Here is a 26,105-nt window from a genome sequence, read left to right on the forward strand (position 1 = left end):
CACGAAGTAGCATAAGGTTATTTCAAAGAGATAATCTCAAAGACTTGCAACAGATTTCTGAAAAGTAGTTTAACTCAGCATATGGTTTATTGAGCAAGGCAAAGGATTCTGCTTATGTGCATCACATGAAAGAGGAAGGTTATTCCACTCATTAGTGCTTAAGCTTAAAACATGTAGCCTGAATTCATCTCCTTTGTTACAGGTTTTCTACATGCTTTTTTATTTCTGTCTACCTGAATTTTTCAGTTGGAAAAATCCAAAATAATCCCCCCCAAATTGTGCTTCACTGTTAAGGAACACAACTTGTCAGACCTCAGTCTCCATCCTTTCCCTCAGCCCTTTAGCTTTCTGTTCTTCAAACGTCTGTTTGTGGTAGGTGAGATTTAAAGTATCAAATTATTTCTGTGAATTGCTGCATGCAAAAAACAGTTCCAGTTCTATAGAACTGATGTTCTGAGAGAAGCAACTGGCTGAAAATAAATGATTTTTGTTGTTCAGTTGATACTAATATTAATATAGGTAATCTTTACAGGATTAATGTGGTGATTTCTGTTGGAAGTCAGAATAATATCATGTGTAGATGCTTGTGTTTATCCTTTGGCAGACAGTGTTCAAATTTGACTCTGAGTGAACCCTCATTAGCTTCAAGGTGTTGTGGTTAGGCATAAGAATGTGTCTACTTGGAATAGTTTGGATAATACACAATAACAAGAAAACTATACTTTAAAAAGTCTATTTTTTTTATACAGTACTGTATTTTTGCTTTGGCTTTGTTCAACGTGGACCAGGAAATTGACAGTTTGATTTCTGTTGGTGGTATGTTCATTGATGTCTTCTCTTGCTTTAGTGTTACGTTATACTTAAGAATTTGTGCGCGTGTCTAGAAGTTATTTGTACTACATTTTTATTCCTACAGAAGTGTAAGTTGGAAAAAATATATATAATTTATGTTTATTTACATAGAAAAGAAATTCAGGCTCCAAAGTACTTCTTTGTATGTGTGTGTTAAATTTTGGTTAAAATGTCCTTTATAGGGAAAAATCTAAACTGTATTTCTTCTGTGGAGGTATGTGACCTGTGCTGAATTAAAAAATTTTCCCTTGGTCATTTATATGATGAGCTGCCAGTTCTTGTCAGAGCTTCAATATAATTTTCCCTATACAATAAACTAACATTTAGTTGAAATTACTCTGCACATTGGTTAATACATATATTCTCTGGATCCCGAGCCTACTGTTCTCATTCTAGGTAATAAAATTACAGAATGCTGTTTTTCCTCATCCTTCTTGCACAAACGATCAGATGATATTATCAAGTAGATTTCAGTCTGCATTTTGGATTTGGATTTTTGGATTTTTTTAATTCTAAATTTTAAAATTAATTTGTAGTAAAATTAATTTGTAGGAAAAACGGATTTGTCTTTCTACAGTTCTTGCACATAAAGTTATGGATTATGTAGTAAAATTAATTTGTAGGAAAAACGGATTTGTCTTTCTACAGTTCTTGCACGTAAAGTTATGGATTATTTAAATGGATTATTTAACACTAATATTGCAAGGGAAAAATATTTAAGGTGCTGAAGTTTTACCGACAATACAGTAGGTCTGAAAAACTGTAAAATAACTTGTAGTTTAGGACTATTAATTTAGGCTGAGGGGAGACCTCATCGTGATCTACAGCTTCCTTGTAAGGGGAAGTGGAAGTGCAGGTGCTGACCTATTTTCCTTAATCACCAGTGATAGAACCCATGGGAATCAAGATGAGGCAGGAGAGGTTTAGGCTGGACAAGGTTCTTTACCTTGGGTGGTTGCACACTGGAACAGGATCCCTAGGAAACTAGTTACTGTACCAAGCCTTTCTGAATTTAAGAAGCATTGTTACTGTGCACTTAGTCACATGGTCTAAAATTCTGGGTAGACCTGTGTGGTGCCAGGAGTTGGACTTGATGATCCTTATGGTCCCTTCCAACTTGGGATATTCTGTGATTCTATGACTACTGTATGTTTGCTCTTCAAAAACAAGATGACATTCACGCATGAAGTCTTAATTCAAAGTTGCTCTGAGCTGTATGTCATTAGGATCAAGTAAGTTTGTTAAAGCTATTCTGAGAATAAATCAAGAACTTATTCCACAAGGATGCTAATTCAAAATTTATTTTAAGTACTAAGAAGGAAGCTAAAATAAATTGGAAATTGTTGTAAACAGTAAATACCTTAGCTCTTAGTATTCCTTGGGAACACATTAATAGTGAAAATTACTTCTAGGCCCCTGTGTTCAGGTGCACAGAGAAAGTTTTGTATCATCCTTCCATACAGCAAGCTTAGACTGCAAGTAATCTATTAAGCAGCTTCAGCAAATATTAAGATCTCTCCTGCGGTGTTGCTTTCCTTCACATTTCTAGAGTTTGCATTAGGTCAAACAGGTTAATGTATATGGAAGAATTGTTCATCTGAGCACAATGCCTTTAAATGTTATTGAAGCTTGACACATGACACATTCATCTCAGCATCTTCTATTAGAATTCAAAGGTAGAATATAAGAAGACAAAAATCAATTGCTTACAATGATTCAAAAAATCCCTACCATTTTGCAAGTGAAGGCAAATGTGCTACCATGGTCAAATTCAAGTGCAGAAAATTTCATTTTACTTATTAAAAATCTGCTCAGCAATAATGGGAATACTCTATTGCTCAAGAGAATTTCCCCTTCCCCTATAGCTATTTTGTCTTAGAAATACAAAAGTAGTGGTGTCTTCGGTTGCAGGCTTTGACTCACTGTGGTTAATCTTTGGGGACATGGTCTTTCTCTACCAGATGTCACAAATGTATTGCACATCTGAATGTATTTAACAGAGAAGCATCTACTGCTCTGGGGAGAACGGAACATAATAACTATGATATAAATTGGAGATTTTTTCCTGATTTGAAATAGTGCAACCTTTCAAAAATATTTTAACACACATACTGTTCCTCTTCTCTTATTCACAACAAAATTATTTTAAGCTTCAGTACTAAACATGACATCAGTAATTTTCACTTTTATCAGTATGCTGTATTTGCTGCTGCTGTAAGTTAATATATGCACTAATATTTGATGATTCTCTTCCCTGGATTTCCCAGCACTAGTTCTTTCCTCCCCCCCTCCCCCCTTCCCCTTACTCAAGCTATAGTACCTTCTATTTATTATAGTCTAAGTATGAGAAGGTTTTATTTCATGGCATGCATTCTGGGTAAAAATGAACTGACAGAAGAATATCAACATAATTGTGTGTCAAAGAAAAGCAGAGTTAAGGTTGAGGTTTATTTTTTTTAATCTTGGATAAATCTTTTCCTTCATCATCTGCAGTTCCCGTAATTCCCCTTATGTCTGTGACTTATCTCCCACTCTCCAGCAGTCATAGAATCATAGAATATCCGGAGTTGGAAGGGACCTATAACAACCATTGAGTCCAACTCCTGGAACCACACAGGTCTACCCAAAATTTTAGACCACATGACTAAGTGCACAGTCACAGTGCTTCTTAAATTTTGAACTTAAACTAGTATGTCACAGATGCTACATGCTCTAAATAATTTGAAATTTGTAGAACAATGTTTCCAGTTTTACAATATATATATATATATATATATATATACATTCAAATAGCTGTTTTTAACTTTTTGAAGTTTTGTTTCATTAGTTAAAAGTGGTAATTAATGTTGGACTGCTATTAGCTTTGTTTGTCATCTTTGTAAAAGCCTTTTTTTAATTAACATTTTAAATCTTTTTAGCAAAATCTCTAACATTTCAGGGGAAAAAAACAAAAAAGAACAAACACAAAACCACACATATTCCCTCATAGTGTTAGCCTGAGTCATTTTTGTTTGCACTGATAGCAGTCTATCAGACATTGAACTGAGAAAAGGCCAAGCATATATTTAATGGAAATCAGTGATGAGGCTCACTCTTACGTATATTTTTTTAGTAAATATATTATTTGAAATAATTTCAATACAAAGGTTCTGTGTTGTGTATAATGTGTACGTGTCTCAAACTTCAGTAATCCTTTTTCTGTTTTCTGAAACTGGTATCTTTCTTGATCATGTATAAAAGCCCACGAGATCTCACTTCCATTCATCTTGCACAAGTAACATGGGCTAGTGGTTGTTGCACAGCTGTGGTTGACAGAACTATAGGATTTTCTATACATATTTTTTGTAGTTGTTGGTAAATTTCTGTTCCTAGACTGAATCAATGGAACCAAGTGAGCTACTGACTGATTTGTGGCCATGAAACTGTGGGAACTTAATAATATGAATTATTTCAGGTCTGAAAGACACCAGAGAAATAATATGGCAATTCCTTTGTAAAAATACTAAAACTGAAAAATGCCAGCTTTCTATATGGTTGGATGACAGTTGCTTTTATTCAGTGAAAGGGGCTAAGTAGTCAGCAGAGTAAATAATTCATCTGAGTTACTTTTCACAGCATGGTGGAAGAGGTCATAATGCAACTGTGTGTAATGGTTTGTGGGCAAAGCAGCAAGTAAATAAGCATGTTAGTGATTTTCCCATGGCAGAGTTGGGGTGTATATTTTACCCTTGATATATCTGTAAATCCAGTGAACATTTTGGGATGAATCACATGAGATTGTACAATATCTTTCTGCTATTGAAGACTGACTACAGTTTTACTCATTTTGTATGTAATCCATTAAAAAATTATTCTCAGGTTATGCTTATATAGTGCTGTTAAGTATGAGGGAGTATGGTTCTGAAATACAATAAAATGTGTGGTAATAAAGATAACAAATGTTGGATCAAATACAGCATAGGTAAGGAAAAGGTAATTTACAAAGCCATATGGAAGTCTTATGGAGTCATTTATCAAGCCATATGTTTTGTTCTGTACTGGAGAAAATGTGTATTTATACTTGCTGGCCCAGGCTCTTAGTTCTTATAAATCAACATACTTTTACTCTAGGTCACTGGCTTGGAATTCCCCCCACCCACCACCTCTCCTTTTTTTCCCCTTAACACCACCACCACAAGAATTACACCTTTTTTTTTTTTTTTTTTTTTTGTATTAATAAATGAATTAGAATGGAGTAGAACTCTGCATACCCAAATAATAGGGATTTTGTTGGAAGTTATCTGATGGCAATGCTCTCTGATCACATTTTAAAGAAAGTAGGTATTTTAAAAAGCTACATTTTGATTACAAAGAGACATAGGATCAAAATGAAGTATTGACTTTGTGCTCTAGAGATAGGTATGCATGTTTTCACAGAAATGAAAGGGTTAATTTCTTCAGGAACCCATATTTAGTTCTTCAGAGACCTGTGAAGATTTCAGAAGACTCAGTAAAAGATTCAGAGTTAACAGAAGTAATATTTTATGTCTGTATATATTTAGACAGAAATAGTGATAACCTGAACAAACTATTTTTCCCAGATATTTTTCTCTCAGCATTGTGATTGTGTGTACGTATGCCAACAGCTGGAGCATATCTGAAACAGCTTTAGGGTTTCTCAAGGAACTTGGTTTTAGAATCCAGTAGGAGTATACTAGAATCACTCTTCATCCTAGTGACTATACTGATATTCGGGGTGGAGGATGGAGCATAGGAAGGGGGAAGTTCTTTGATCGAAGTGCTCTTAGTAAGCCTTGTTCTGTAGGAATTCCTTCTCAAAATCACTCTGTTAGTGTTTCTTTAGTAATCAGTGTGTAGTTACCAATACAAAATGGTATTTTTACGAACTTTGGGCCTAATAGAAGTCCCAAGGGAAGTTTTATAGATTAGAAGTGTTTTAATGTTATTGATGCCTATAATACAAAGGGCAGCAGCATCAACTAGTTCATCTTTGGTCAGTATTGTGTGCTGTATTTGTGGTTAGCAGCAAAAGTGATCACGCTCCAGTGGATGAGGGTGTCATTAAAAATAGTTCATGTATCAGTATTTCCAAAATTACCTGTGTTTTAAAATACCTGAACAGCATGTGAGCATGTTCAGAGAGTTAATTTGGGAGAAAACAACAACAAAAAACCAACCTACAAACACAACAACAAGCTCCACTGAAGGAATGAGGGAGGGAACAATTATGGTTTTGTGACCTGGGAGTTGCACGCAAGTTGTCCGTAATTCTAACCTAACTGTTTCTGTTAAGGGTTCCATTTATTTTATACTTTTTTACTGTTTTGATCCTGCTATGTCATAAACAGCCTAACTACTAACAGTTTGAGTTGGGCTTCCAGCAGGGCTGGCATTATTATAATTGATATGCCTGTGTTGATGAAAAATTTCCCCCACTTGGATTCCAGCAGAACTTGCTGATTACAGTGAGTGCAGAGCACAGCAGAAAATCATACATTTTTAAAAATGTAATTTTTTGGTGACTGATGATCATTTTACTAAATCACTGTTGGTAGTTCTCTGAGTCATGAAATCATTCTTCTGAGCCTAGTGTCTGGAGCACAGCAAGCCAGCGATGCCACCATCACTGGGATGCTGGGTGTTCAAGATGCATCTCTGAGATGTCAGGAAGCTGACTCAAAGCTGTGTTCTCGTAACCTAGAACTAATAGGTAAAAGCTCCATAAACTTTTTTCAAGAAATTGGCCCCTTATCTTCATGTGAGTTAATTGTTGGTATGGCATTTATACTAATTTGGTAGCCAGAAATGAGGTTTGTGCTCACAAATCTGGTACTCCTCTTCCCACAAGGTGATATGAGTCATGTAATCCACTTAGAAGTCTCGTGTGATGGGAAGCTTGCCCTAATTGTAATATAAATTGTGGGGATTTATTTATTCTATTTCTCTCCTTTCTCCTTGCCATATTTAAGCTTGTCTTACAGATTTTGTTAATTACCACTGAAAATGAAGGTTAGGCTGAACTGAGTAGAGTAGTTGGCCAGTACCAGATGAAAACTTTGTATGGCTTTGTTTTTGCTTTAAAAAGTAGACATGCTTCAGTTTGTTTTTAAAAATAGCATTACTTGTCTGTTAGAAACTCATTTGCATAGAAATCTTCATGGCCTCAAAAAATGTCCCAGTAAAATGTCATTATATTTTACAGTGAAAGATACTTTCTTCAACTTGTCCCTTAGTTCCATTAAGAAAATCAGTAGTATTTTTTTCTTTATAACTTAGAATAGTTGGTATATTAAATGTACATAAAGTTTGTGTTACATTTTTTCGGGATTGTCATTATTTCAAAACATTTGAAAAAAAGGTCAGTATTGGAATTTATTTTTTCAGAAAACTTAAGACAACTTGACTGCATGAAGTAAAGTGAACACACATCACACTACAAATGTGTGAGAAAGTCCTTACAGTTCCTTCTGTGATGGAATTTGAATTCTGGCCTCCATAAACTAGAGGATATCTTGCCTCTAGGATCTGAAAATGAGTTGTATGTTCAGATTTGAATTCTAAATCTAAACTAAGCAAAACTATTGTTTGCAGTGTTAATAATGAGGCATTCTCCAAGTAAATTCCATACTGATAAATCTAAATTTGAACTTATACAACTTTCCGAAACTCATTTTTTCCCTTATTTCTGTAAACTATATATCAGCAAACTGACTGTGGCTGCATATTTGTTTCCGGAATTCCTGTATGCTTACTTTTACAGTTAAACAGCGAAAACAATGCAACCTTCATCCTCCCTCTGGTGTCCTGTTACTGTATCTGGTAGCTTTTATTATTCCAGTGTCCCAGTTGCACTAGCCTTGCCAAGCACACTATTGAGTTTACACCCTAAAAAATGTTTTATTATTATTACAATTATATTTTTTTCTTCTTGCAAAAAGAAACTTTCCAGCAAGATGAAAGGCTGTGTAACCATTTTACTAATTTGACTTGTATCCTCCCATGTAAGTCTTCTTTAGTTAAACAGTTACCTCAATGCCCATTGGACCATGATATTTCTGTTGTCAGTCTTGCTTTTGGATTTTGGCTCCTTCCTTGTGTTGGTTTTGGCTTCTACAAGTCATGAAGAATAACCAAAGCATCTGCTGTCACCCTAGGAGGCTGGTAGGAGTTTCATCCAGAAGGATGTGTGCTGCAGTTTCTATCTTTTTATCTTTTCAGTACTTAGTGCCACCACAATCGATGGGAATAGCAGAAGATCATCGTGGCTATGAGCCAAAGTTGCAGACATCAAATAAAAATGTCATATCATTACTTAAACAAAAACAAACAAACAAACAAACAACAACAACAACAACAAAAACACAAACCGCAGACTAAACTTAAAACAAACAAAACAAACAACAAACAAAAAAACAACTCTTCCCCTCCCCCCCTTCAAATCAAGAAAATAGCAAATGAGGATTTATCTTCTTAATTCCATATCTCCTGAATTAACTCTCTTAAATCATAAATCTTACCTTCTACCATTTTACTTTGTCACTAGTTGCCTTTCACTGAACTAGTTGGAAGGCTAAGAGGTTTTTTTCTCCATCTAATGATGTGTTAGGATAAACATTTTAACATGTTCAGAGGTTGTGGGTGTATAAAGAGGGAAGAATAAGAGAGTTTTAAGGAAAGTTAGGTTTAGAAAAAGGCAGGTTTAGAATGGAGGTGGGGAGATTAATCAAAAGAACAACCACCTTTATCTCTGTTTTGCATGGAGTCATGTCATTTTATACTTAATAGTATCCCGTCATACTTCACGGGAGCTGTTTACATAGACCTCTCTTTTTCTGGATTGTGATTCCTGCAGAAATAGTAGTACTCAGAGAGATGACTAGTATCAAAATGCAGGCTCCATCATTTTTTTTTTCTTTTCTTTTAGGATTACTAATAAGAGAAGCTTTTAAAAAAGGTATTTAAAAAAAAAAAAAGTTATAGATGGTACTTGCATTCTTGGGAAGGTATGAGGTACTTATGAAGCACTAAAAATGGAGCAAGACTAAAGCTTCAAGCTGATGACTACTTCTGTAAAACACAGCTTGTGAATAGTATAAACTGGAAGAGTCTGCTTTGATGAGCTATTTGCTTAAAAAGCATCAGTTGATCTTTATGCTACTGCAAATTCTTTCACTAGAATAATTTATATAAAAGTAAAAAGGAAAACTCAAATTCTAGGCCATGTAATAATATCAGATTATCTCAAAACTGCACGGTGTAACCAAAGGGCACAGCTGATTTTTGCCTCTGTTCAAGAATGAAATCCCTGTGGTAGCATTAACCATTTTCAACTTCCTCTCCCACCTTGGTGGCTGAGCAAATTAAAACTGTGCTCCATGATGATTAAACAACTGCTATCCTTTACTTTCTTTCCTTCTATTATTTAATCTCAGAAGAATAGCTGAAAATTTAAATTGATCTATCTTCTCACTTCTGTTTGTTATCATTTCTGGTCAGTGGGCAATAGCTGCTAGCTGTGTCACACACAATTTAAAAACAGATTGAATATTCAGAGGTAATGTGTTCTTATGGCACATGCAATATTTGCTGGTTTGGTAAATCTTGAAGCCAAAAGCTGCAAAATAATAAGTCAGAACAATACCTGCCTTTCATGCACATTATCTGCCCTTTGCAACTGGGTCAGAGGCTGCTTCTCTGGGGCTATAATTCATGTCTCTGAGCAAACTCAGAGTTGTTGTCATTGAGAAAATAACCTGTCAGATTGGGAGCTTCATCTCCAAAGTTTGGTACAAGCAGATTTGAACCTGCTTAAGAAAAGACTTGAGAAAGAGGACAAATACAATTTGTCCTGCTATGAGAGCTGAAAATTGATGGTAGGTATCTTTATTTTCCAGTAGCTTTCTGCTTGCTTACAAAGGCTATGTTTAATGTCACAGTCATGCATCAATCTCCAGTACTGCATTATTGGTATGCTCACCAAAAAAAAAAAAAAGGAAAGAACAAATCTCTGCATCAGTTATATTCTAATTATTCCTGTTATTTAAAAGATACAGAAGAGTTGTAAAACATAGCATGGGACCTACTCTAATGGTTCGTTAGCATTGGTTGAAACATTATAAACAGAGACTGAAATGCTTGGTCTTACCATTCTTTTTACAAAATAACTTCAAAATAAACCAATTGAAGTGATGATAACTAGGATATGTAAAGCATCCAAAGACAGAAATTTCATTGCGAATCAACAAAGATCTTCAGCCAGTCTTCCATTAATGGACAAATACCTTGTTAAATTAAAATGTTTTAGGATCTTGACTTCCACATTGATTTTAATCTGTTACTTTACCCTTAATTACTTTGAAGCCCCAAATAAGTGTAATTTAGCTTGAAATACAATACAGCTCGAGCTCTCTGTGAAACTCCATTCTTGTTTTCCTGTTTCTGACATCTGATGTTTTTGATACACCTCATAATCTTGCTTGTATTTTTCTACAAGCCACAGCTCTTGGAGTCACTGGTTTTGCTGCATTACTCCTGCTCATAACAGTTGTAGAAATAAAAAACTGGAAAGACGGTCCCAAAAGCTTCAGATACTAGAAAGAACCATATGGAAATACCCCAGCCATCAATTGTCTTATGGTTTGAGTTTAACCCATTCTCCAGTGCATGTCCAAAGGGTGAAAATATTACCTTACCTGGAACCTGAATGTGTCACAATAGAGCAATAGTAAGTCAATTAATTTTGATTAACACTTGTACTGTGCAGTTATTTTTGGTATAAAAATGTCAGATGCAACAAGTGATGCGACACATACTAGTTGCAACTACTCCAGTGATTGTCGTTACTCCTGATCTCTGCTGCTAAGACACTTTTGCACAGCGATTTTAGTTGATGCTGCAGTCCTGTCTGTTCCTTGTCACTCTACACATCTGCCTACGTTTCCTCCATGCCTCCACCATTTAAAACAAACAAACAAAGCCAACATCTTCATGGAGAACTGCTAAATGATAGGTTATCCTGGGGCTATGCCATGCCCTTCTGGAAGTAGCTATTTAATATCAAATGCTTGGTTCTATCTCCATCTTTTTCTCCTTTTTTTTTTTTTTTTTTTTTTTTCAGTCCTTGGTATTGCTTTGCGTGTGATAGGTAGATTAGGTAGATTTAATTTTCCCTGTCATGCAGGTTTTAAGATGAGGTTAAGAAAGCCAAAGAGAATTCACTGGGTGCTTGTGCTTATTTTATGTGGCACGAATGAGAATCACAGAATTGTAGGGGTTGGAAGAGACCTTGAGAGATCATCGGGTCCAACCCCCCTGCCAAAGCAGGTTCCTTAGAGCAGGCTACCCAGGTAGGCATCCAGACAGGCCTTGAATATCTCCAGAGAAGGAGACTCTCCACAACCTCCCTGGGAGCCTGTTCCAGTGCTCCATCACTTTCACTGTGAAGAAGTTCTTTCACATGGTGCGGAACTTCCTGTGCTCTATTTTGTGGCCATCACCCCTTGTCCTATCCCCACAAACCACTGAGAAGAGGTTGGCTACATCCTTCTGTCCCCCACCCCTCAGATATTTATATACACTGAGGAGATCCCCTCTCAGCGTTCTTTTCTCCAAGCTGAACAGACCAAGGTCTCTCAGCCTTTCCTCATGAGGAAGATGCTCCAGGCCCCGTATCATCTTTGTGGCCCTCGCTGGATTCTTTCCAGGAGATCCCTGTCTTTTTTCTGCCATGAAGCCCATAACTGGATATGGTACTCCAGCTGAGGCCTGACCAGGGCAGAATAGAGGATCACCTCCCTTTGCCTGCTGGCCATATTCCCTTCAATTCATAGAGCTACAGTATGCAAGTCAAAAAGGTTTAGCTTTCCCCTCCTCTGCCGTAGATTTTAGTAAATATTTATGAATTTGCAAAAGCTATGTATGTTTATTTGCATCATTTTTGCTGTTTTTGTAGTCTACAAGTACTGCTGTGGACAACTTCGAAGCAGATATTTTCAGTTCACTTTCCAGACAAAAAATAACGTATGTTACCTAAAAGAAATTTATCCACAAGGAATTGTTCTTCCTCTAAGTTTAAAAACTTGATCTGTTTAGTTTTCTATACAAGGGAGCAATGAGTTTAAGAATACACATACACATTTGTTTCTATAGCTGTGGGTAATGAATGATGTCACAACTACATGATTAAATAATGGCTCCTGTCCATTTCTTAGTGTAAAACAGCTGGTTCACTGGGGAATGGTGGAGGGAAATGCTTATTTGAATATAATTATTTCAAAGTAATCATTAAAATTGTTGCTTTACTTCTAAATCTGTGTTTCCAACTTTTTTTGCAGCTGTGTATTATTTCTCCAGAGTCCTTCATATTTGTCTGTGTGCTCTGTCTCTAACTCTCATAAAGTTCTCCCAGTATGAGTATTGTATTTGACTATGTAATCTTTGAGGTGAAGAGTGTTGTGCGCTATTAAGTATTTTTAATTACTTATTGGATGACTTGCTGCTCTTTAAATATGCTACACCCTGGAACTTAATTTCTTTCCTATGTCAGCAAAAGCTAAAAAATAATAGCTTATATCCTACAGAGCTGCCTTTAATTCATAGCAACTTCCTTTGTAATTATAACATCATAGGCATAAATATTATATAGTAACCTTGAATCAGAAAAAGATTTTAGAGGTGACCGGGTTGTTCAATATGGAAGATAACCTAATAACTCCCTGGTATTCTTCAAAGTGGTGTTGATTTCTGTATTTAATGGTACAGCCAAACAGTTACATTATCAAGTCTCACAGTTACTTTCATCCTATTGCCTGTTTTTCATGTTTTGTCCTGTTACTTTTAAAACTTTGTGAAAAATATTAAATTCCTTTATAAAAACGTAAGTGCAAACAAAGGTAGGTTGTTTATACTCCCAAATGATATTAATAGTTTGCTATTTCATGAATAATAAAGACCACAAGTGTTTAAGTCCTTTTCCCCCATGTGTAAATATTGTATTTGAAAGAAATGAAGACCAAAGATACTTGTCACCAAGTTTTCTAGGGAGTTCAGCAATTTAAGGAAGTGAGGAGTTGATTCTGTTATGCCAGGACCAAGATACCAGTTTTAGAGTAGCATTGGTACCTTGTGCTTAGAGGCCATTTCTCAAGCTGTGTAATACCTTTTCTCATCCAGCCAGTCTCTGTGATTTTCTGGGCAACAGAAAGAGTTGACAGTGCGAAGTGCTCTAGTTTTCTGATCTTCTGTAGTATGCAGAATATGAGCTATTGGAAAATTATCCTTTTGGAAGAGATCATTAACTGCACTGTTTCTCATTCTGATTTTGGAGGCAGAGGAGATAAGTTGGGAAGAAGGGAAGAATTACTTTCCATGAACCAGTCTGGCATCTCTCTCTGATACCTCTTGTTCCACAAGCAAGATAATGTTACAAAATTGGTAGTATGAAAGAAACTGTACTGGTTGCTAATGGGTAAAAGCTTTGTCTTCTGTAATTGAGCAGGATGGAGAAAAGCATGTAGCTGTAAAGATATTGTGAAGTTTAATTTCATTGGGAAAGCAGTTTGACAATTTATTTTTTACATGGAATTTACATATATCTTTCAGTGAAATAAATAAAACTTTTACCACTGGAACCTTTTAATATCTATTCTCATAATGAATATTCATGGTAGAGAATAGTTTTCTTAGCGGTTTCTTTACTTCAGCTTTTACTACTGTGGTGGTTTTACTCAGGTGGGCAGCCGAGCTCCACCACAACCGCTCTCTCACTCCCCCTCTCCTCAAAGAGGAAGGGGGAGAAAATACAACACAGAGAACTCAAGGTTTGAGATAAGGAAGGTTTAATTAAAGGGAAAGGGAATGGAGAGGAAAAACAGAAACAAAAGAAACAATCAGTTCGCGCGGAAGCACAGAGAGAGAGAAAATTATTCTCTGCTTCCCATCAGCGAGCAGTGTTCGGCCACATCCTGGGAAGCAGGGCCTCAAACACGTAGTGGTTGTTCAGGAGGAACAGCCCCCTCCCCCACAAGAGCCCCCCCTTTTATTGCTGAGGGTGACATCAGGTGTTACAGAATATCCCTTTGGTTGGTTTAGGTCAGCTGCCCCAGCGATGTCCCCTCCCCATCACTTGCCCACCCCCATCCGCTGGCTCTTGGGGGCTTGGAAGGAGTCCTGATGCTGTGCCAGAACTACGCAGCAATAGACACAACACTGGAGTGATATCAGCGCTGTTCCAGCTACGAGTGCAGAGTACAGCACTGTGCGGGCTGCTGCAGGGAAAAGGTGACTCCGGCTCAGACAGACCCAACACAACTACCTAAGTTACTCTCATTAATTTCAATCACATATATCACAAAAGATTTACTGTTAATTCCTGTCTTAAAATTGGGCAAAATCAAGCAATTCATTTTTCCATTCATTTTTCGTATTTCATGTTTTTAGTGCTTTAAAAAATAGTATGAAGAGATGATGATTGAAAAACTGTATATGTTTTTGGAGTTGGGTGTTAATTAATGTTAACAGCAACAACAAAATTACAAGGAATCAGCTGAAGTACTTCCTATAATTAACGTAAACAAGTTAGGTATTTTTTTGTCTTAAGACTTTCTTCTCATGTTCATGAGAAAAGCACTTCAAGACTTTTGCATTGCAGTAAACTTTCACAAAAATGAGCTGAGTTTGAAGACAGTGAAATTTCAAAATATTTCATTGCTTGTAGCAAACTTTTGATTAATTATTGATATTTAAAATATTTTAGCATCTATGACAGAAGTTGCTTCTGGATTAATCAGTCAGTGCTATGTGGGTATTTTGGCAGTGTTCATTTCATGATAATGCCCTGTATCATGTATTTTCAATTGTGTATTTATTTGGTTTGGCTACTCTTAGGAGGGAGGAAAGAAAATGGGAGGATATAACACGAAATGCATATGCCTTTCTGTCCTTCTCTGTGGTTTTCTATCAAGATTTCTTTCCATTTTTATAATTTTAATAAATCAGGCCCATCTGACATTACTTCACTTATGATAGAAACTAAATTTGTAAAAATGTTAAATGTCAGTAATCTAGCATGGTTACTCTAAAGTTCTTCCTAAAGAATGTGTTCTGAACAAATGGTCTCACTAAAATAGTTGAACCATGGAACAGACAGTTAACCTCTAATCCTCTATATTACATACTAAGTGTCTGATCTGCTTGATACGCCTATTTCTGATAATGATTTTCCTCCTTTGACTTAAGTTGTGTGATTTTTTTGTTGTTGTTGTTGTTTGATAAAATGAAATCCTTGTGTTGCTCTTTTCCCTTCTATTATATAATTGAACAGGGGCTTCAGGGAATATTTTTATGTGATAAATAGCTCAGTCTTCATAAAGGAAATTAATAAGGAGTGACCTGGTGATTATAGAAAATGGAAATAACTTAATAGAAAATAAAGTTAATATGGGCCAGATGATACTTCGAGAATTTGTGAAATACTTTGAGTGAACACTCCCAACCTGTACATCACAGACTTGTCCTGTTTTGTTTGTTCATTGTGGACAGTAAATTGTTGTCTAAATTTATGACAAGTGTACTGTTTTTTTATTTCTATAAATGGTGGTCTGATATACAGTCTGAAATAACAAAATGAAAACTTATGGATTTTTTTTATGAATAAATAGAAAAGAAATTGTTCAAACAAACTTCTGAACTTGCATCCAATGTTTGCGTAACTATTGTCTTAAAACTGTGCTAATTTGAACAAAGCATCATAAATTCTTAAAAAATAAAAGAAAAACCATCCTGTATGTCCGTTTGAATGCATGCAAGTTTGTAATGACTTTGCTTATATCGCAGACTTTAGTTGCAAGAATTGTGCTCTCCTCTCTATCTCTGTTTTTTTTTTTTTTTTTTTTTTTTTTTTTTGTTGTTGTTGGAAATATTGCTCAATCCTTCTACATTTTTCCCCTTTTTCCTCTTCTATAACTTCAGTGGGCACTATTGTTATGACCTAGTTTTTTACTTTCCTGGTATCATTAAGATTTAAATTGCTTTTTCATCTCACCATAATGCCTGGAGCTCTTTGTTCCTTCCATTTTACACTTATGTATAATTGTCTTGTGTAACTAGTTTAACAATTTTTCCCAGTATGTTTTAGTGTGTCTTACTTTGTGATATACTATGCCTGCATTGTTTGCTACATGTGTAATATTGAAACACTTTAAATCCTAAATATCTTTATCTTGGTAAGATTTCTATACAACAGAAGCTACCATTACTCATATTCTACAGTTACAGAATGAAGAATAGACAACGTGGCTGAGGACTTCAAAATTTTGATCACCAAGCGACTGTGACTTTATGACCTCATGTCTGAAAATTGTCCAAACAATTTACTTGTAAACTTATCTTCTATATTAAATTGCTATGCTATTTCAATACGTTGGACTTTCTCTCCAGATAGTCTGCCATCCAAATTTAAGCTCCCTTTGCCAACTTAAAAGTTTCTGAAAAGAAACAAAAGTAGTAAACTTAGGCTTTGAGATAAGTTTGGCTATAAACTATAATAGTAAGGAAGGGAAATATGAGCTAAAACTGATGGGCAAATTAATGTTCTGCTAGTCTCCCAAGCCTATGTCCATTAAAGGGTAAGTAATAAATAGAAGGCTCAAAAGCACATTAAGGACAAAGAAGCATAAGACTTGTAAGTTGTTTATACATCCTCTCTCTCTCCCCCCTCCTTATATTTCATTATTTATTTATTTATTCATTATTTTGCCTTTTGTGTTAGGGACTTACAAACGTAACGCAGTGTTCTGCAATATTTGTGAAGTATCTTCTATTGCTGCAAGAACCATTATGTTATGTGATCTTCTGTCTAGATCTGAGACTGAGGGCACCATCTTAAAATAGAAAGCTGTATCTTTGAAAAAAATCTATCTAAAATACTTTAATCAAATCCTTAGATTTTTATGTGCTGAAAACTCAAAAATTTTATTTAACATCCAAGCTCTGCTCTCTGTGAAAACCAGCAAAGTCTTTGTCTGCTGATGTTTACTATGATGGTCTCCAAGTATTTTAGCTTTCTCTTATGTCAGATGGCAGAGGACAAGAGACTGTAACTCCTTCATTAACATGTATGAAGTTCTAGACTTTGAACTCAGTACTTCTTGTGCTTTCTTTCAGATAATGTAGGGCTCTGCTGTTTTTTATTCTCAAGTGAGAACTGGTTGGTGACCTGCTACGGCACTTGGATGTGCACAAGTCGATGGGGCTGGATGGGATCCACCCAAGGGTACTGAGAGAACTGGCAGAGGAGCTGGCCAAGCCACTGTCCATCATTTATCAGCAGTCCTGGCGATCGGGGGAGGTCCCAGTTGACTGGCGGCTAGCAAATGTGACGCCCATCTACAAGAAGGGCCGGAGGGCAGATCCGGGAAACTACAGGCCTGTCAGTTTGACCTCAGTGCCAGGGAAGCTCATGGAGCAGATCCTCCTGAGAGTCATCACGCGGCACTTGCAGGGCAAGCAGGCGATCAGGCCTAGTCAGCATGGGTTTATGAAAGGCAGGTCCTGCTTGACGAACCTGATCTCCTTCTATGACAAAGTGACGCGCTGGGTAGACGAGGGAAAGGCTGTGGATGTGGTCTGCCTTGACTTCAGCAAGGCTTTTGACACCGTTTCCCACAGCATTCTCCTCAAGAAACTGGCTGCTCTTGGCTCGGACTGGCGCACGCTTCATTAGGTTAGAAACTGGCTGGATAGCCGGGCCCAAAGAGTCGTGGTGAATGGAGCCAAGTCCAGTTGGAGGCCAGTCACTAGTGGCGTCCCCCAGGGCTCGGTGCTGGGGCCGGTCCTCTTTAATATCTTCATCGATGATCTGGACGAGGGCATCGAGTGCACCCTCAGTAAGTTTGCAGATGACACCAAGTTAGGTGCGTGTGTCGATCTGCTTGAGGGTAGGAAAGCTCTGCAGGAGGATCTGGATAGGCTGCACCGATGGGCTGAGGTCAGCTGTATGAAGTTCAACAAGGCCAAGTGCCGGGTCCTGCACCTGGGGCGCAATAACCCCAAGCAGAGCTACAGACTGGGAGAGGAATGGTTGGAGAGCTGCCAGGCAGAGAAGGACCTGGGAGTGATGGTGGATAGTCGGCTGAATATGAGCCAGCAGTGTGCTCAGGTGGCCAAGAAGGCCAACGGCATCCTGGCTTGTATCAGGAACAGTGTGACCTAGAAATTCTGTGATTCTGTGAAATATTCAGTTGGTACCTGATGTTTTGATATACACGGTATGATGGCCAGCTTCTGAGAACTCAGCATAACACTTGGGCTTTGTTTAAGACCCCTGTTCAAAGTGGTGAGAGAATCTCAAAATGGTGAGAGAATCTATTTAAGGCCATTCAATTACTGTGTTTAAACATCCGCTTAAACTGAGCGTACTGGTTCAACTTGTGTTGAACTCCTCCTCATGCATTACATGTATGTTCCATTTTGTCAATAAGTTCAGGAAAGGTGTGTGTGTGTATATGGCAAAATCTTTTTATTGCTTTATCTACTTGAATGTTCCTGTTATCAAGTAATTAAAATAATGAGCACTTTGTGAAACAACAGGTAAGCAGACTGGGTAAAGATAGTATTGTCTTACTTGTAGCTACTAAGCCTGTAAATAATTAAGCAATTACCATCACTGTCAGATTATTTTTAAGCACCTTTTTCAGGTTGCAGTGTTGGTTCGTTAATGCTTTGAGGTGAAGAAATAACAATAGGACAGGATCATACAGATAATAACAGCTCTGATTTGTATACAGTGTAAATGAAATCGGAGTTTAAATCTCCCTTAGTGATCTCTACACAACTGCATAATGATTTGGGAATAAACTTTTGTTAATACTTGACTGCCAATTAAGTAAGTTAATAAGTTATCCATGGAGATGAAAATATAAAAACATTCCAACTGAATATGAATATTACATAACAATGATTTACCTAAATAGTAGTTAGAGCTACAATGATAGCAGGGGTTAGGCTTGCTGTGTAGCTGATCAGGAGACTGTGCTCCAAAGGATACTTGGCAGGGGATGATTGTATTACTTACATGTTAATTAAGAAGTAGTACACATGCATAAATACAGCCATCCAAGGGTATTGCAGACTTGAGTACCTTCAGAGAATGAAATTCTGAATAAATCTGTCACATCTTATTGCTATATTCTGCTGGCAACCAAAAGTTGATCCAACTCCACAAAGAACTCCAGAGAAATGGAACCTATTGAAAATATCAAGGTTACCTTTTTCCTTCAACAAGTAACTCATCTGCTATTTTTATTGTATATCAGGAAATATTATTTTTATATTCTTATGAATAATCACATCTTGCAAATTGTTTGATATATTGACAATAAGGTTGGGGTAAGGAACATGTAAACAATAACATTATTTTAATAGTTTAATGTTTTAAAGTTCACTGCCACAAAATGGATTTTTCCATTCAGATCTTTTCATTTTATGACTTGTAGTTCTGTGACTTCTTATAACGATCCATAATTAGGAATGTTTTTTTAGCAGGGTATGCGTCCTTGTGATTTCAAATAGGAGTGCTGGGTGGAAAAATCAAAGAAGTCTGTGGTTTCATCTCAGCTCTGGTGAGGCCGCACCTCAAGTACTGTGTTCAGTTTTGGGCCCCTCACTCCAAGAAGGACATCGAGGCGCTGGAGTGTGTCCAGAGAGGGGCTACAAAGCTGGTGAAGGGCCTGGAATACAAGTCCTGTGAGCAGCAGCTGAGGGAACTGGGTTTGTTTAGTCTGGAGAAGAGGAGGCTCAGGGCAGGCCTCACTGCTCTCTTCCCTGAGAGGAAGTTGTGGGGAGCTGGGGGTTGGCCTTCTCTCACAGATAACTAGTGATAGGCCTAGAGGGAATGGCCTCAAGTTGCGCTAGGGGAGGTTTAGGTTGGAAATGAGGGGACATTTCTTCTCATAGAGGCATTGGAATGGGTTGCCCAGGTAGCTGGTGGAGTCACCATCCCTGGAGGTGTGTAAGGAAAGGTTGGACCTGGTGCTTAGGGACATAGTTTGATGGGTGACATTGGCAGTAGGGCGATGGTTGGACTGTGTGATCTTGGAGGTCTTTTCCAGCCTTAATGATTGTATGATTCATCCTTGCTCTGCCACTGACTTCTTTGGTGACTGACTTAGGCACCTAATCACTGTCTCAGTTTCTTATATGATTGGATGAGATAATTGTATTTCCCTTACTATGGAAACCACATTAATACTGTAATTCAGTGTAAGCTTGTTCAGAGCATAAATTGGAGCCTACGTGCTTCACATAGGAGCATCATGCAGTAAAATCTGATTTTAAAAGTTTACAGTCTGAAAGATCAGCTGTAAGACAGCTACAGAAGGCAGACAAACTGGTAGAGAGATAGAAATAAGTGGTGTGGAGACCATGTAATTTTTAACAAGTCGGGGGCAGTCAGGGCCCTGCAGGGCCAGGGCCTACCCAGGCTAGCAGCCAGGGCATGTCAGCCAGGACCTGTCTCACTGCCCCAGCCAGGAGATGCCCTGGAGAGGAGGGCAGGCTGAGGTGTCAGCCTGTGCGTAAAGGTCAGGATCAGGCACAGTGAGAGGAACCAGGGTCAGAGACAGCTGCTGAGCAGCCAACTTAGTGTGGCCCTGTTCGATGGTACCTGCAGCTGGGTAGGTCTAAAGGCTGTGGGCAGGGCTGACATGGAGTCCTGGGCCATGGGCAGGGTTGGAGGAGCCCTCAGAGGGGAGGGGTCAGGGCCTGTGAAGCCTATGAGTCTCCCAGAGCCATGGAGATACATCTAGTTTGACTAAACGTCAACATCCTATTGCATTACACTGACTGTAATACATACAACCACACCTACCACTTAAGGAAAAACAAAAAAAAAAGAAAGAAAGAAGAAAAGAGGTTTCTCATTTTCTCTCTCTTTCCTGATGTCCAGGCATTTCTTTAAGATCTGTATGGCTGGATGATGATAAGGGTCACAAATCATTCCTGGCTGAACATTACTGTCCTGGAAATGCCTTGTGCTGCATGCATCACATATTACTGTCCTAAGCAATGAGCTCATTTCTGTAGGTTGTGCTTTGTGCCTGTGCAATGCAGTATACTTCCTTCAATGCTGAGTGTAAAACATCTGATTCATTGTATCCATATTTATCAGGGAATGAGGTCCAGTTATGCAAATACAGAGTAGCTTTTATCTTTTGTCTCGTTATTTGCTTAGAAATATTGAATTTTGCTTTTGCTGAACTACTGTTGTAACTGTGAGTAATTTATTAACAATACAGCCACGTCATGCACATTGCTAGTAAGACATAGCCCACATTTTGGGTGGGAGAGTAGCAGATAGGAATCTGATTAGCTAATTAAGATGCAAAACTGAGATTCTACAAAAACAACTGTTGGTCCCCATATTACATTTTTCATGTTGTTCTACTGCTCTTTTTTGACAGATTCAGTGTAACTGCTTTATTAGTTCAGTGCTGCTCTCAGAAAATGCCATTTCATTTATGTCCACTTGTGTCCTCAAGGTCATCTCAGAACTGCGAGTTCTGACCTTGGTAGTGCAGTATTCCTGTAGCAGTAATAATTACTCAACTAGTGTCAAACATGTTTTTATAACAAAAATCCCAAAGAGGATTAATGAGAATTGATTTTCTGCTTAGTGGCTTGTAAGTGATTGATATACAAACAAGATCTTTCAAGCTGTTGGTCCATACTACATGCTTGAAGCACTAATGTAGATCTATGGGTGCAGTTCAAGTACTCAGTACTTACCTTAGTACTGAATTTTTGCTGCTTCCCTTACACTTTGCTTGTTTAGCGTAACTTGTCAAGTATTCAGGAAGTCATTAGTATTATGCTGTCACCAAAGGCATGCTTATGGCACAGTCTGATACTTTGCATATGATGTGTTTTAAATGCTGTACAATATAAGCTGGCTTTTCCTATTATAATTTCCCTTGATTTTTGTGCAGCATCCGTAGCAGATAGCAGCATCCGACTGCAGCAGATAGCAGGCAGTTACAGAGCAAGAGATCCTTGCTGAAGCATCCATGGGAGACTGATCTGAATTCCAATGCATGTGACTCATCAGTTAGCTTAGTGCAGATGAAGTTCCTCTTTAATTTCTAGCTGTCTGTTCTATGAGAACCACTTATTGACAGAAGAATTCCTGTGATGTATTAAACACTTGCATTGAAACACTGGTTGCTGATAGCATGGCAGCTCACTGCAGGTTCTCTGTGGAGTATTTTGTTCACCTCACACTTAATGATTATGGTTGTGTTATATCAGGCTTCTTAACAAGGGCTTGCACAGGTAATTAATATAATTAATTGTAGTGACAGTAAATTAAAATTGTGCATATTTTACATTTACCCTTCGCACACGTTTTAAACAAAAAAATCAAACAGACCTTTAGTGTATGTCTCAGACTTTTATATGTAGCTCTGTAATTGCATACATGGCTCTTGGCAATTATGCTGCATACAGGCAAGTAACATATAGCATATTTCATGATTTCTGATTTAATGTCAAGAAGAGTATTATTATCTAGCAGTTAGTCTGGTACTTTATAGAACAAGTATTTCTAGAGAGACATGGCTAAGTAGGCGCATACTTTCATCTAGCAGGACGGTTTTGCTTATAGGATTGCTCATAGCATTTCTTAGTCATGACTGTATGCTGACTTTCACTGTCAAACTGTTAAACATTAACAAACACAAACCTTTCCTTTGCAGGAGGCCCAGAAGATCAATGGTGGTGGAGATACACAGGCAGATGGGGCCTGCAAACCAACGGATGAAAAAGAAGAGAACGTGGCAGCAGAAGTGGGATGGATGACCTCTGTAAAAGATTGGGCAGGAGTCATGATATCTGCCCAGACATTAACTGGCAGAGTACTTGTAAGTTTTTTTTTTTTTTTTTTTTTTTCCTATATATGTATTTTAAAGAGCATTTGTTACACAAGCATTGTGATCCAGCATTAGTGGAAGATTTAGAGTTGGTGTGTTGCATCAGCACGAAGTCAATCCCAGTTTTCTCTCTGTTGGAAGTTAAATAGTATACTAATTCTTACTACAAAGAGAAGCAGAGATGGCAATAAAGAAAAGCTGCTTTCTGCCATAGTTTCACCTTTGCCCTAGCCTGTTTCAGTATTCTGGCACCGGGATTCTGAGCTCTGAACACTAATACTAATAATTTCATGTTTGTATTATGTTGTAAAACTATAGGTCTATTTTGTCTGGAAGAAAATTGTGCTAGTAAAAATAGAAGCCAACTAGGAAAATAAGCATTATATAATACGTGTATATAGTGGTCAGAACTGTAAAGCAGAGACAAATCTGAACAGAATATGTGATGATAGTTGTGCACAGACACTTCCAATAGATTAGGAATGATTTTATGTTCCCTTGATTTCTTCCTTTATGAAGATATGAAATATTTTTATTATGAAGGAATTATATATCAAATAGAGCCACGAATCAGATCAGGATAATCTGCGATTTAAAGCTGTGGTAAAAAGCTTTACAGTTTTCACTTTGAATATAATTATTTTATAGCCTTGTGAAATCATACTTGATTACCAAAGGTTTCGTCTTGAATCCACTGCAGTTAAAGGTGTCTCGTGTGATTTTGATTAGTTCTCTGTCAGAAAGCAAATACTGACTAGCAGCCAAAGCAATTTAAGTCCTATTTAAAACTTGTATGATTCCAGTGAAATTCTTGAACTAGTTTCAATTAAAATTAAAACAGTTCTTGATAGTTTACTTCAGGTAAGAGATATGTTACGGTCAGTTCTTGTATGTAGAACTATTATTTGGCAGTGGGGATAGAAGGAAAAGAATGAATTTTCCCATCCTAATGAAGTCCTTTACAGTTAGAAGTTGAGGTGGCTTAGTTGCTACTGTCTTGTTTAATTCTGCATTAATATTATTTTGATTATTTTTTCCTAAACAAACAAAAAAACAACACTTCTGCTTATGTTAAATGCTGACTTATATCAATATGTTAAAAGTATGTTCTAGTGCCACACTTAGCATTACGTCTATTCAATGTCAAACTGACATAATGATCATCTTATAAGAAGAAGCATATTGATCTTTCACATGTTTTTCTGACATCTTCAGCATTAAAAGTGACAAATATTAGTCACGTTTCTTTTTCTAGTTTAAGCATCAAGGTTAGAAATCATGCAAAATAGTCTTTTGCTATTAGCTATGTAATCAGAAATAAGCCTATATTGTTTTTACTGAGGGGAATAGGAACAAAAGTAAACCAACAGTCTAGGCCAAAACACAAACTATAAAACATATTTTATTTTGTGCTTTTCCTTCAAGATACTAGGAGAACTTATTGGATTCCATTTATTTATTTTTATTTTCGTGTGTGTGCTAAGTTTATTGTTGCATCTTACAAGGAACTGGTTTAATTTCAGAGTTTTATTTGTTGGCAGATGAACAGCATCACCGAGTCAGATTACTTCTGAGAATATTTGATGTTCTTCTCAAATAGGACAACAGCTACTGTATGCATCTGGGCACATCAATATGAGAAACAAATGGTTATATATGGGGCCTGTTAATTTTCGTTAGTTTAGAAAATGAGATACATTTGTTTTAATGTAGTACTCACCAGTTTCAGGATTTGAATTGATTTGAATACGATGTAATTTTTGGAGGACCATTTGCAGTGTCAACAGTAACTGTTCATTTAAAATTTACATTATGGTTATATTTGCTAAAGGTTAACTGCTTCAATGAACATTTGTGCTGAAGGGAATATTCACATTATTTGGAGATATAGGATATAGCTAAGTCAAGTCAATATTTTTATAAAGTAAATACTGTTTTAAAATATTATGACTTACTCATGAATTCCAACTAACTGAACAGTCTGTTTCTACTAGCTATTGTATTTCTGAATCAACATGTGTATTATTATTATTATTAAATTTTTTTTCCTTGGAGCTAGTGGCCTTACAGTGCTACAGAATCAAAACTGTATGAGATATCTGCGGAAATTATAGTACCTTTTTACACTGTGAGATTTTAAATTAAAATCACTCTTTGCACTAAGCACTGCTTACTGCTGTAGGAGCTTAAATTCCACATTGACATTTCAAAAGTGATTTGTGCATGAAGGAATATTCACACTACCCAGTTTTATCTGAAGGGCAGGTTTTGGAAGAAGGCATTTGTAGCAGATGATCCAGAATGTTTTCCAGTTAGAATCCCTTTTTGTCTCCTGAAGTGGTGCAGAACACTGAGTTAGTTAAGCACAATGATTACAGTTGTGTGGTCTGAATATCCTTTTCCTCATTTTTGAGGTTTTAAAAACATGCCTGGAACTTAATATTCTTGGTGGCACAACCTTTGAAAATGTGACTCATGCTCTTATATAATGTAGATAAGAATTTTACATACTGTTTAAAAATGTCTCTTTATTAAATTACATAAGCAAATGATTTAAGAACATGCAAACTGAACCCATGCAGTACTGTTTGCAGTTGATGTCATAGATCTAAATCACCAAAAATGGTGAAAGTTGCCTGAAGATCTGCTCATGGAAGTGCTGTTTAAGTGCAATATAATGTAGACGTAGATGATGGAAGTATCAAATAACAGTTCCTGAGTTGAGCTTCTCAGAAAAGAATCAGACACATTCATAATTAATCTGAACAATCAGGAAATTGAAGGTGTTTATGAACTGATTTTGCTTCCTGAAATTATTTTTTTTATTCGTTCAAGTAAGAAGAAAAAGACTTCTGTAATTAGGTAATTAAAAGCACATCATGATATGTAAGAGAAAACTGTAAGTGTATTGTTGAAGTTACCGCAGTTCAATCTAGGACACAGTTGAGTGTGGACTCTCCTGCAAACCAACCAAGAAAATCACTATTTCAATTGCAAATCTGAGAAATTAAATGGCAGAGCAAGTTGCTGTTTTCTTCTGTTTTAACACATGATCTGTGAATGCGTAGCAGAGATAGAAGCTTTACTTAGCTATCTAGTGCTGGGTGCCATGTGGTGGTTTTGCCTGCTGCCTTGACTCACAGTAACAGAAAGAGGTCAATTTGTATTATATTATAATATATAAAGCTTTTTTTTTTTTTTTTTTTCTTAATCACTGCATAAGGAAAATGTCTTTTAAATTGGCAATGTTGAAGGAAAGAGGAAAACAGAAGCCTTTTTTGGTGTGGGAGGTGGGGGTGGGCAGGGAAAGAGGAGTGATATAGACAAATAGTG

At 37.0% G+C, this 26,105-nt stretch overlaps 1 protein-coding gene across 30 annotated transcripts in view; it reads left to right on the plus strand.

Annotated features, from left to right (window-relative positions):
• The window catches only part of KCNMA1 (potassium calcium-activated channel subfamily M alpha 1), a 470,776-nt gene that overhangs the window by 105,968 nt on the left and 338,703 nt on the right, over positions 1-26,105 (plus strand). For all 30 annotated transcript variants that reach the window (XM_032191476.1, XM_032191474.1, XM_032191475.1 and 27 more), the window contains one exon: positions 22,599-22,763. In XM_032191476.1, coding sequence (XP_032047367.1) covers positions 22,599-22,763 — 165 coding nt within the window. The remainder of the gene's footprint in view (positions 1-22,598; positions 22,764-26,105) is intronic.

This window comes from Aythya fuligula, chromosome 7 (genome assembly GCF_009819795.1).
Source record: "Aythya fuligula isolate bAytFul2 chromosome 7, bAytFul2.pri, whole genome shotgun sequence".
Lineage (NCBI taxonomy): Eukaryota > Metazoa > Chordata > Aves > Anseriformes > Anatidae > Aythya > Aythya fuligula.